The 12,838-nt window shown below is 37.4% G+C and overlaps 1 protein-coding gene across 2 annotated transcripts in view; it reads right to left on the bottom strand.

The window, feature by feature from the left end:
- Positions 1-12,838, bottom strand: part of LOC125778278 (carbonic anhydrase-related protein 10) — a 157,348-nt gene that overhangs the window by 118,997 nt on the left and 25,513 nt on the right. For both annotated transcript variants that reach the window (XM_049455085.1, XM_049455086.1), the window contains exon 2: positions 10,783-11,322. In XM_049455085.1, the coding sequence (XP_049311042.1) occupies positions 10,783-10,840 (58 nt within the window). In that variant the 5' untranslated portion in view covers positions 10,841-11,322. The remainder of the gene's footprint in view (positions 1-10,782; positions 11,323-12,838) is intronic.

The following is a 12,838-nucleotide window of genomic DNA, read 5'->3' as shown; positions in this document are numbered from 1 at the left end:
CAATTTTGGGCAACTTTTTCGAGCATTTCGGCCGGAATAGCCCGAATTTCTTCGGAAATGTTGTCTTCCAAAGCTGGAATAGTTGCTGGCTTATTTCTGTAGACTTTAGACTTGACGTAGCCCACAAAAAATAGTCTAAAGGCGTTAAATCGCATGATCTTGGTGGCCAACTTACGGTCCATTTCTTGAGATGAATTGTTGTCCGAAGTTTTCCCTCAAAATGGCCATAGAATCGCGAGCTGTGTGGCATGTAGCGCCATCTTGTTGAAACCACATGTCAACCAAGTTCAGTTCTTCCATTTTTGGCAACAAAAAGTTTGTTAGCATCGAACGATAGCGATCGCCATTCACCGTAACGTTGCGTCCAACAGCATCTTTGAAAAAATACGGTCCAATGATTCCACCAGCGTACAAACCACACCAAACAGTGCATTTTTCGGGATGCATGGGCAGTTCTTGAACGGCTTCTGGTTGCTCTTCACCCCAAATGCGGCAATTTTGCTTATTTACGTAGCCATTCAACCAGAAATGAGCCTCATCGCTGAACAAAACACGCGCGCGAAACACATTTCGAACCGAACACTGATTTTGGTAATAAAATTCAATGATTTGCAAGCGTTGCTCGTTAGTAAGTCTATTCATGATGAAATGTCAAAGCATACTGAGCATCTTTCTCTTTGACACCATGTCTGAAATCCCACGTGATCTGTCAAATACTAATGCATGAAAATCCTAACCTCAAAAAAATCACCCGTTATAACGCTCTTTGAGGACATCGAAAAAACGACGCTCCCTTCAGGAAGTGAAGAAGTGGGCTATGAACTACTCAGCGGTCGTCAATCATTCGTACAATTTCGGGGTAAAAACTCAAAACTGAGATGAATTAAACAAGGGGTTCCGCAGAATGGTATCCTCTCTCTGTTATTGTTAAACTTCTACATCTCGAAACTCCCGCAACCACCAGAGGAAATTTATATTACCTCGTACGCTGATGGTTGCACGATAATAACGTCGGGCAATGAAATCGATGGCGTGTGCTCAAACGTAAACGGCTTTCTCTCCGACCTTCTAGCTTGCTCGGAAACTATGACTCTTCCTCACCTAATCTACAGCGTTCATATTCACAAACTGACGAAGGAGTACAGGCTAGACTTCAATAATGCAGTCGACGACGATAAGATTCCGATTTTCAATAATCCTAAACGCGACTTTTCTCCTTCACACAACCTCACACAACCGCGATTATTGCCAAATTACACAGCTGCAACAAAATTTTCAAGTCGGTAGCGGGCAGCAGATGGGGAAAGGACAAAAAAAAGTTGTTGGCAACTTACGGCAATCGGCCAACTGGTTCTTAACTACAACGCACCAATATGATCGCATAGAAGCAGAGAAACGCGGACTTGTCAGAACACTGCACTCCGAACTACAACAGGACGCCTTTTGATGTCTCCTATCGACCACCTGCATTGTATGGCCCGTATGCTTCCAGTTTAAAAGTAGAACGAACTCCTCTCCGAGTAGTTGCTGTTGGGGGCTTTCGCAGAAGTCATCATCATTCCTCAACTACGTCGACGACATTAAACAATACACCGATCAGACTTCGAACACAACTAACTTCCGACAAGCACTGACTCCATTCACAGTGGAGCCATCAACACCTCCAACCACTCCCTCTCAGTGAATGGCGTACTTTTAGTCAAAACACAACCCATTACAGACGAAGAACTCCAGTTGCTGCGAGAAACGAGAGTGACCCTTGCGCAGCTTCGTTCTGGGTACTGTAGCAGGTTAAACTCCTACTTATCCAGAATAGACCCTGATGTATCCTGATGTGTAGCGTGCAATGAGTACCGGTATGACACTAGCCACCTCTTTGTATGCCCAGCTAACCCTACACATCTGACATAATTTTCCTTTGGTCGGATCTCACCGAAACTGCACGTTTCCTGGGCCTAATGTTGGATAATGTCGACAACAACTTCTCTAATTCTTACGAACCTAACGGGGATTAGGTACACGTTACAACAACAACAACACACTTATTTGAAAATTGTGCCGTTGCTTTGGAGTATAATTTATGCCAAATTTTGTGAAGATATTTCGTCATATAAAGAAGTTTTGCATTGAAGGACTGGATTTTGATCGATTTTTTGGCAGCTATATGTAATTGTGGGCCGATATCGAAAAAAAATAAAAACATGACCGGCTGATGTCGAGAAAAGGTTGACTGAATTTTGTTTATAAGAAAATAAAACCCGAACCTTTAATAACTTGCCTGAGAACTTGATAAGAGAGATTTTCCAACTCTCAAAGAGTTGGAATTCACATTGAAGTGCCTTATTGAATTTCTTCACATCACTAATTTACATACATATTTATGAGTTCCTCTATTATCCACATATTCGCTTCAACATGTGGATTTATACAAACTTCTAGTTATAAAGAGAAATTTTCGTTTCTATTAAATTTGGTCAGCGATGCGTGTCCGCCAAGGCAACACACAAAACGAAAACCGAAATACACCGAGAGATATCACTCGCATGAATTGCAGTACTTGGACACTTCACTGACATCCAGTTGGACGTGCAGTTAGAATGTATGGACGGACGACGACACGGCTTGACGATATGCATATAGCGGATACAGCGACATGTTTTGCATGCAAAGTGCACAGCGTAGGTCGCGTATGTTGCAACATACGCCGTAACTGCCACTTGTTACGGTACGAGTAGACTTTTGACAACAAATTTTATTCTTTCAATGCATGGTAAATTTTTGTTTTGCCTTTCCCTAGTTGCCTTTTGCCAGCGCTTTTTGCTTTGGCAAAGAATTCTTGCAATGTGTCTGCTTTTGTTTTGAGTTGCCACAGTTGAAGTGCAGATATGTCAGCTTGTAGACTGGTGTGCCGGTGGACAAGCTTATACACATACCTCTCTATTCATGTACCTATATATACGTTCATGTTTATATATATACATATGCGTTGATATAAGTACAGCTGTCGCTTTAAAGAAATTTGCATTTCATGTCGCCGCCTGCTGGTTGTTGACTTTTTCCTGCCACTTATTCTTCTTATCATATGTTTTCGTTGCGCCAGTTCGTTATGATTGTTGCAGACTTAGGTAGTGGTGGTAGTGTGTAATAGCAGGATGCATTTAAGGAAAATGCTGTCACATGGTCGGTTGCCATTCTTGAGGCCAATGTCTACATGCATTTCGGAAATTAGCTACAATTGGCCCTCGTAGTAAGTTGTAACAATAAATGTGAATTTATTTAATATTTTTTACTTGTTGATACTGAAGGCTTTGTGTAACTGAAAGCACTTGTAATACTTACCCATTGACATATGGAGAAACAATATATGCTTGAAACTGGTGAACTAAAATTTGTTTTTGGAGAAAGGACAGCTAATATAAGAAGAAGTAAGATTTTTTAACCCAATTGAATATTTTTTTCGCTTAAATTTCAGTAAAAAATTTTTACAACAGTCATATATATTATAAAATAATATGAAACCCAATTTCGTATGTGTTTTCACCATCCGTTATGCACATTAGGCACTTATGGTGTAACATTGCGTATACACAACGCACTAGCCTTGCGTGTTAAGCATATTATTTCACCTTATTTCGAAAAGCAATTGATCAGCACCATTGCATATGGTTTTGTGAATTTTATACAGTGTGTGTGTCGTGTGAAACTGTAATAAATTGATTTTCAAATCTTTCAAACAAAGCTAAAGAAATTTAAAATTTGACACCTCTACCAAAGCTACAAATACACACTACCGCAATGCGACGTACGGCTTGCGACTTGGATTCGATAATTCAAACTGTTTACATTTAAAATAACGCGAAATTTTTTAGACCACCAGTCATGCTCATTAGGCAATTTTGGTGATACATGGGGTATACGCAACGGAAATGCATCGCAAGTCAACTGTGTTTTTTTTTTTTTTATTGCGGTTAGCGAATTCATAAAGCAAATATCTTTTTAAATATGAATTACTGATTTAACCCTATGACGTTATTCTAAAGATTTTAGTCAATTAAAAACCGAAAGCTGAAAAACAATATCGCGCAGCTCCTAGCAACTCCGCATTCAAATCAATAAAATTAGTCTGAAAAGCATCTAGCCAGCTGGCTTTATTTTTCAGGTTTATATTCTGGTTTATTTTACGTATTAATATTCTCGGCAATTGTCAGTTTCTAACGGAACATGACCAGTTAAATATCAACTTACAATAGACGAAAAACCTCTGTATGCATTCATTATGGATTTTACCTGGTTGTTCAATAAGTTTTGTTGTTTGATAAGAAAAACACAATTTTTTGATTCAAAATACACTTTATTATTCAGTATAATCTCCCTGAACATTAACACACTTGCTCTAAAAATCCTCCAATCTGTGGATTCCATCCCTGAAGTGCGATTCCGGAAGGTCTGCAAAATACGCTTCAACAGCCATTATGGTTTCTACATTTGATGAAAAACGCGTGCTACGCATAAATTGTGATTAAAAATGAGTTCTGGAAACAAATGGATGTAGCTGGGGGCCAAATCTGGTGAATACGTTGGATGCTTCAATAATTCGAATTTTAGTTCATGGAGTTTAGCCATTGTCAAAATGCTCTTGCGTCACGGTACATAGTCCTGATGGAAAAGGATTTTTTCTCCTGCGAACCGGGTCCTTTTTCGGGAATTTGTTTCTTAAACTGGGCCAAAAGCTTGCAATAATATTCTGAATTAATTATTTTACTAGTTTTCAAGTATTCCACAAACAAAATTCTTCCCGCATCCCAAAATAAACCTTCTGGGCCGATTTCCAAACACGAACTCGTTTCGAAGCCGAACAACCAGTTTCACACCGCTCTTTAGCCTCGTGTTTTGACGTACGATCATGATGATAGACCCAAGTCTCATCCATAGTAGTGAATCGACGCACAAAATCCACTTTATCAATTTGTTGTCTCGTATCGAACGACAAAACTTATTGAAGAACTTGGTACATACGAAGGATCAGTACATTTTGGCGCTAGAAATAGTGTAAAATAGGTTTCACACTTATGAGATTGGTAAGCAATTGCTAATTTCAACTCAAAGTCGAATGAAACTCAAATGTATTCCAAAAATTTTAAAGGTCTTCTCATATCAACGATTTTGCTGATTGCTTTTCTTTGTATTCAGTTCGTCAAAAATTTAAATCTAAATTTCATCACCTTTTGAAAAAAATTATTTTAATTTTTTTTGATGTTTTGCGCATACAATCGAAAAGTTAGAAAAAAGTTTATTGTATATAAGAAAATCTGAATTTCTGACCCAATTAATTTTTATGTTAAACGACAAACAGATTATCTACAATAATATTTTGTAAAATACAACGAAAATGACCAGCGGTTGGTATTTTGGATATATTGTTGTCTACTTCTGTTTGAATTAAATAGACTATTATCTGATTCAGTAGACTTGTCATAAAGCAGAAAGCCAAATACAGCAGAAAATAATAGAAGACATGCAAATTGATGAGTATAGCAATGCTGAGGACCATGAGAATGAATTGAAAGAATTGTCAGATGGCGAATCCCTCGAACTTTTCAAAGGACAAGGGCAGTGGGTGATCAACAGAACCTACTGCAACCAATATCACTAGACACAGAACAGAAATTATAATAACAGAGACAATCGCAGAGCTCAAAGAGTGTATGCTAAACTTGCTCCAATGCGAGATTTATACGAGAAATGGGTAGTTAACTTACCACGACTGTTTGTTCCGTATGAAAACCTCACATTCGATAAGCGTTTAGAGGCAGACTCACTTTCTTAATTTACATGCCAAGTAAATACTGTATAAAGGCAAAGGATATGTCTACAAAATTTTGTCTAAATTTTCAAATATATTTGGGAAAAGATTCAGCAGCTAAACAACTTGAGCGAAACGAAGGCTAACGGATAGTGTTGGATCTAGTAAGTGGGTATGCAGGACGAAATATAACGACGGCCCGTAACTGTATTCTCGAATATTGTGGATGTATCGGCACTAAATGCCTACGTTTTATGGAAAAAAATCCACACTAATTCGAAGCGTAGGCTTTTTCTTGAAAATACTGACCAAGACCTTGTTGAAGTTGAAATTACTCGTAGAAAACTCTTACCAAGAAATCAGTTGTTAGCTGAAAATACCGAAATGTTCAGGCAGAAGCAGAAGAGCCAAGCACTGCAGCGGATGGTGCTTCAACACAGAGAGTCAGCGATCCACCTGCACAATTGGACCGAGCTCAATTCAATGCTTGCCGCCTTAGCTTCTGAAGACTGGCTTATTAGTCCAAATAGCGAAAAGAAGTATTTACTATGGTCACACAATCGTAATGAAGTAAAACTCTACCTTGCTCTAGAACAATCGTTAATTACTAAAGGAGTAAATTTTCCCGAAACTTTCCATATAAATTTAAGTGACATTGCCGACTCGCACTATCGTCCGTTGAAAATACTTATTTTAAGCAACGCTGCTGACGGTAGACCCAATCTCCGCCGCTTGTGGAACACTAGCTGTGCTGGCTACAATCGGCAGCTTTGCGCAACGAAACGCTGCAATTTTTCCTTGGAAACTTTACAGGCAGGCGCAGTTTTAAATAAACCCTACGTTGTTCCCCAGAGCTACGTTTATTTTTTGGCTGCTTAACTTTGACTCCAAAGCAAATAAAAAAAGACCTTTCGCCGGGCATTTTATTTGCGCAAAATCCATTTTAGGTTTTTTGTCAAAATTCCCGTAACCCAAATATACCTTCAGCTGCACTTCCTGGCACTATTTAAGGTATAGTTTCCGGCGCGCATTGCAATTCGCTAAATATATACAAATGTACGTATGTAGCACATATACAATTAAGCATAAAAGTACATATGTATCCAGATTATATATATTCTTGTACATATGTACACATATAAATAAACTGAGTGGGAATGCATGCTGCTCTAAAATAACTAACAACAGCAGCAATAACAGCAAAATAAACCGGTAATATGACTAAAAAGAGGAAACAAAAGCATTAAGGTGAAAGCAGGATAAGCTGTTCGCAGCAACAACAATAAGCAGCGCCAAGCAGTAGCAGCGAAATCGGCCAAAACAGATGCCAGAGGATCTTAGTGTTAGACACCGGGACGCCAGGACATTTAAGTTCCGCCATTTATTGTGCATGGCAAGCAGATCCCGCCACCATCAGTGTGTGTTGGAGTATTTCAAATTGCATGCTCCAGTTGTGCAGTCTGTAACGTGGGTCGCCGCCCACGCGTCTTCCAAATGCTCCACTGATCACCCCATGCATATGCACAACTATTTGCCCGTCTGTTGTCTGTCCGTGAGCTGCTTGGAAAAAATGCTGTTGCATGGTACAAGCAGCAAAACGCTTGGATTAAAGTTACCATAAATTTTATGGACAATAAATCAGCTGCAAGGTTGCTTAGGACTCCGCAAGGTATACGTTAAACGCATACGTGTCCCTGTGTGTGTGTGTGAATTCAAATTACTGCACCGCGTGTGTATGTTTCTCAAGCACCTAAAGTGCGAAGAAAGCAAATTTCCTGAAATGAGCTTTTAAGAAATTAAAGCTTCACCCGTGAAATGCTAATAAATAACTTAAATGATAACGCAGTTAAGTGTGGTAATAGTTGGGGAGTTTCACAGCATGTCAGTATACAAGCATGTACCTTTAAGTGTGTACACTGAAAATCGCAAATAATCGAAAGTTTTTATTTATGTGTTTTCATTCAAAAATGCAGAACTTATGTGTGGCAAGTAAATGCATTTTTGGCTGGCTGCGTATCCATAACTAATGCTGATAGAATAATTTGTCAAATTAAATAAATTGTATGCTTATTACTCTCACAAAGCTTCGTAGCATAGTAATTTGAGTGTAAAAAGAAAAATTAAAAACCAGATATTGTTATATCTCAGTCTATGCAAAGGCATTTATTGTTTTGTCAACCAAGCGGTGGTCAGTAGTGAGGTATGTATTGAAGGAAACTCTCCAATCTTTTTTATTGAAATTATTTTACCTTTTTATTGTCCATCAGGATGCTATTAAACAATTTGTATTATTTTATACTAGTAACAACTCGGATAGTTTTGAAAGAATGCCAGCAACCCTTGATAGTTCTACAGACTTGATGTTTTAGTATTATCTTCCTATTATAGTTTGTTGAATATTCAGTCCTTTACTTAGATTTTCTATTATTCGAAATTGATGAGTATGATACATATATAACATAATATTACCCCAAAGAGCTAATTGGCTTATTAATAGTTTTAGTTCTCTGAAATAATATAACAAGAAAAGCAACGATACACATCGCAGCCGTATGATAATTTGAATTTATAGTTGTGATTTTTGGCTATGGGATTTTCTATCTGTAACTCATTCACTCAGCGTGATACTTCAGAAAGAATCGATTTATCTGATTGTAACGTTCCGAAATCGAAGACAAAAAGCTGAGGAACATTTTCGAGCTATTTATTCAGACACGAAAAAAAATGGCGGCAGAACTGAAAGCTGACAAAGAAAAACCAGGAAACTGCGACCGACAAACCAGGCGCGAAAATTTCAAAGGCCAACGTCATGCGACAATTGAAACTTGAAGGTGAACTTGATCACTGGCAGTGTCATCGTGGGCAGGAGCAAAAGTCAAAAGACATCAAGTTACCGACTAGTGCATTGGAAACGTTGTAGATCTGCGATAGAGACCTACATATCGTCACCTGAAATGCAAAATAACGTATCATCAAAAAATTCGAAATTGAGTGTCTTATTGATAACGCTTCACCACTTCAAATTAAAAAGATAATATTACATATGTTCAACATTTTCAGGTTCTGCACTCAGATATTAACCAGTTTTAACCAATATTAAATTTTTTTTTCACTCATGTTCCATTTTATTGCGCGTTTCATTCATGCCACTTTACATTTCCGAAAATGTTGTTACGTTATTTTGCATTTCAGGTGACGATATACCCCAGAATTCATAGTTTTCTTCCAATATTCTGCACACTTCCTGTCACGAATGCGAGCTCTGAGCGCTCTTTTTCGACACTTCACCGCGTAAAAGCGTGGCTGAGGAAGAACATGTTTCAAGATAGATTGAACGGCCTGGCATTGCTGTACACGCATCATGACATTGAGTCCAATGCAGAAGAAGTTATCGAAAGATTCTCACAACTTGGCACACATCGTTTTGTTTTGTGAAATACACTGGCTAGGTCATGTCGTCCGTGTGGATGAATAAACTCCAGTTCTGAGAGTATTCAACGCAGTACTCGCCGTGGGAAGCAGAGGCAGAGGAAGACCTCCACTCCTTTGGAAAGACCAGAGGGAGTAGGACCAACCTGCATCTGGAATCTTTAATTGGCTCCAAACAGCGAAAAGGAAGAAAGACTGGAGTGGCGTAAGCGGGGTCTATGCACGCCAATAAAGAAGAAGATGAAGAAAACCGAAAATAATAGTAAAAATTTCACAGTACGTAGGATTTATTGTTGTAGTCAAGGGATCAAACAACCACCATGGCAAAAACAGGTGTACGTGATGAAGATTTTTTGAACTCAAATTCATAGTCACGACAAAGTTATATGACGCGACAGACCTCTCAGAACATCAGTTGGAAATTTTTCCTTCAGATTTGTTCAGTAGTGTAATTACATCCCGAGCAGAGGATGTTTGTAACAACTAGAAGAAAACATCGGAGATATTTTAAAATATATATATAACAGATCAGTATCATCAGATGAGTCTATTCAGCCTTGTCTGTATGTCCGTCTCTATATACGTGACCCAATCTTTCTGTTTTTGAGATATCGATCTAAAATTATTCACACGTCTTTTTCTTCCCATGGACAATCGGAATCAAGTGCATGTATAGAAAAGTTTTTCGTCCTCACGAAATTTGACATGGGTTATTGTCTAAAGCAATAGCGCAACCGCCAAAGAAATTGTTGAGATCGGATAACTGTAGAGCTGAGTGGATTTAGCTAAGTCCACCTGTCTGTCCGATTGTCAGTATAAACGGGAACTAGCCTACCACCTTTTGAGATATCGATCAGAAAACTTACACACGGCCATTTTCCGCCAAGATGTAAAATTTTTCATTTGACGGAACCTCTGATATCGAAACTTCCATTCAAACTGAAAAATCCGGGTAAAGTGTTTAAATTGTAAGCTGTTTTTTTTTTTGATGAGATATCTGAGATGTCTTCGAAAAATTTGGTTATGGTTTAAGGTAATAATGCAATCTCGAAAAAATTGTTCAGATCGGATCACTATGGCATATAGCTGTCATATAACCAACCGATTAAAATCTGGTGAGTTCTGGACTACCTTAATTAACGTTATTCTTGTTTTTATTAAAATTGGTTTGTACTTTTTTTTATTTTAGCATAAAAAATTTAATTTTAGCATAAGAAATTTTAATTTTTTTTAGCTTTCTTCATTGCGCTAAGATGATAGATATTTCTGCTGGTACAAAAATATCAAACACATTTAATATCAGAAAGTTCAAATGTCACTCGAAAATACTGAGTGAAATAACCTTCCTTTTATTCTTACGAAACTATTGCTAAGGACCACATATCACTTGACTCAATTAAAATCGAAAAATAAGCATTGCTGCACAAAAAAACAAAATTCATTTGCTTTAAATTCTGAAATCTTGAAAATCTGAAATTAAGCCTTATCTAGATAATGGATTGTAAAAATCTGGTGAATCTAAACACACACATATGCGTTTCGCCACTCACCTTGTGTCCTGGCGCATAGCAAGAGGCAAAAGTAGGACAGCAACTCCGTCAGCTTCATTTTTCATTCGTATGTGGTGTATGGCGTTGCTACGTATGCACGTATGTGTGTGTGTGTGTGTGCGTATGTGAAAATTGTTAAATACACAAATGCGATTGTGCAGCTGCTTGATTGTTCTCAATGTTTTGCTATTTTGCTCCGGCCGCTTGCTGTGCTGTGGTTATTGTTCTTGTGATTACTGTTGCTGTTGCTGCTATTATTTTCAAGCGACTGCTCTAAGCCGCAACTACTGCTGGCTTGTCAAGTGTTGCATTCCTCGTGAAGTCCCATTTGCAGAAACTATTTTTAAGCTTTTTACTTTCACACAACTTTTCATGGTCGTCGGTTGCAATTTTTGCCTATCTCTGCACCGGCCGAAATTTATTTGATTTTATTTTTGTTTACCGTCGGCACTTCAGACATACATATGTGTGTATGTATGTGTGCTCGACCATATTTCGAAAGTTTTCATTTATTGCGCACACAAAGTTGTTTCAATGCCACTGCAAATAATTGAAATTTTATATTTTAATTACATATCTATATATACAAATACATATGTATATGAATATGATATATGCATTTGTATGTGTTGGCAAAAAATTTGTAAAATTTAATAAATAAACTAGACAATAGTCTGCGTTTCCCAGAAGTTCGTTAGTTCAACGCCTGAAACATTTTAAATTCCTACCGCAATTTAAATAAATTTCAATGGAAAATCAAATAAAACCAGAAAGAAATTAGGTTAAGGAATTATTAAGTCAATCTTTTCTCCATTTATTTCTTTTAATGGAAGCCACTTTTGCTTCGAAAATATTTTAAAGTGTTGCAAGCTTATGGCAATTTTTTTCCTTTATTTTCTGTCAGATTTAATTTCACCTTCATTGCACATGGTCGAGTATATAGAATACAATATTGAGACACATTTTATTAATATTTTATTTTTTCTTTGCAATCCAACCGCAATACTTCTGCACGAATCTCTCGATATGCCAGTGTAGTGTAAAATATAACACAATTTACAAAAATATTTTACTTTGAGCTTCTGTTTTCAAACCAATAATAGCACATACATAAGTTATAAGTGTGTATTAGTTATTGTGTAGAAGTATTTACTTATGAACTTACTTTAAAAGCAATTTAAGCTTATACTTGTATAATAAAATATGGTAAAGAAAAGTAGCGGTTGTAGAAACATTCAAGAGTATAAAGAAGAATTATACATCACACTTACGTGGAATAATATTATTCTCCTTTCCGCAATATTCATAAATAAATGCTTATATTACGAATATACAACTGTTTTTACTTATACATGTAGCGTGATTTTAACACTTAAACAATCAGCGGCGTATAGTAGGTAGTACTCTTTAAGATGCTCTTGAGCTCAATATTTATTTTTATGCCTTCAAAGAAATCCTCACCAGAAGTAATACATTTACCTATGCTGACGCTTTTTCCAGTCCCTGAAAGCACTTTTTGGGATGGTCTTCAGCTCCTTCAGCGAAATTTGTTTCATGTATTCGATTGACTAAAAATAGATTTCACGGAGTGGCAATTTCAGTTGGTACAAGAAAAAATCACACGGAGCCAAATAACGTTGATCGATGATATTCATAACATTTTTGGCTCTAAATTCGGTCACAATTGTACTCTCTTTGAAAAGAAACTGTGTTCTATCGGTGTGGCAGCATCTCATTGTGCATATTTGAAAAAAAAGTGAGTCGTTCCAAGAAGGTTTCGAACTTGTAGGTCGCTACAACTACCAGTTAAAAGCACACCGTACTTAAACCGTATGGCACATCCATCGTTGCGCAATGCGCTAATGTTTTTTTGCGGCACAGATGTCGGGAGCTTACAAGGCCACTGCGCTACGATGGATGTGCCATACGTTTTAAGAGCGGTTGGGGGACAAAAAATTCAAAAATTCAAATGATGGTATGATTGAATAAACATTTTTTTGCAGATTATTAAAGGTGAATATTTTCTGAGTTGTATCACATACATTTCAATTTTTTT

The sequence above is a fragment of the Bactrocera dorsalis genome, chromosome 4, assembly GCF_023373825.1.
Source record: "Bactrocera dorsalis isolate Fly_Bdor chromosome 4, ASM2337382v1, whole genome shotgun sequence".
Classification (NCBI taxonomy): Eukaryota; Metazoa; Arthropoda; class Insecta; order Diptera; family Tephritidae; genus Bactrocera; species Bactrocera dorsalis.
The sequence above is the reverse complement of the archived record's forward strand: the minus strand, read 5'-3'. Positions and strand labels throughout refer to the sequence as shown.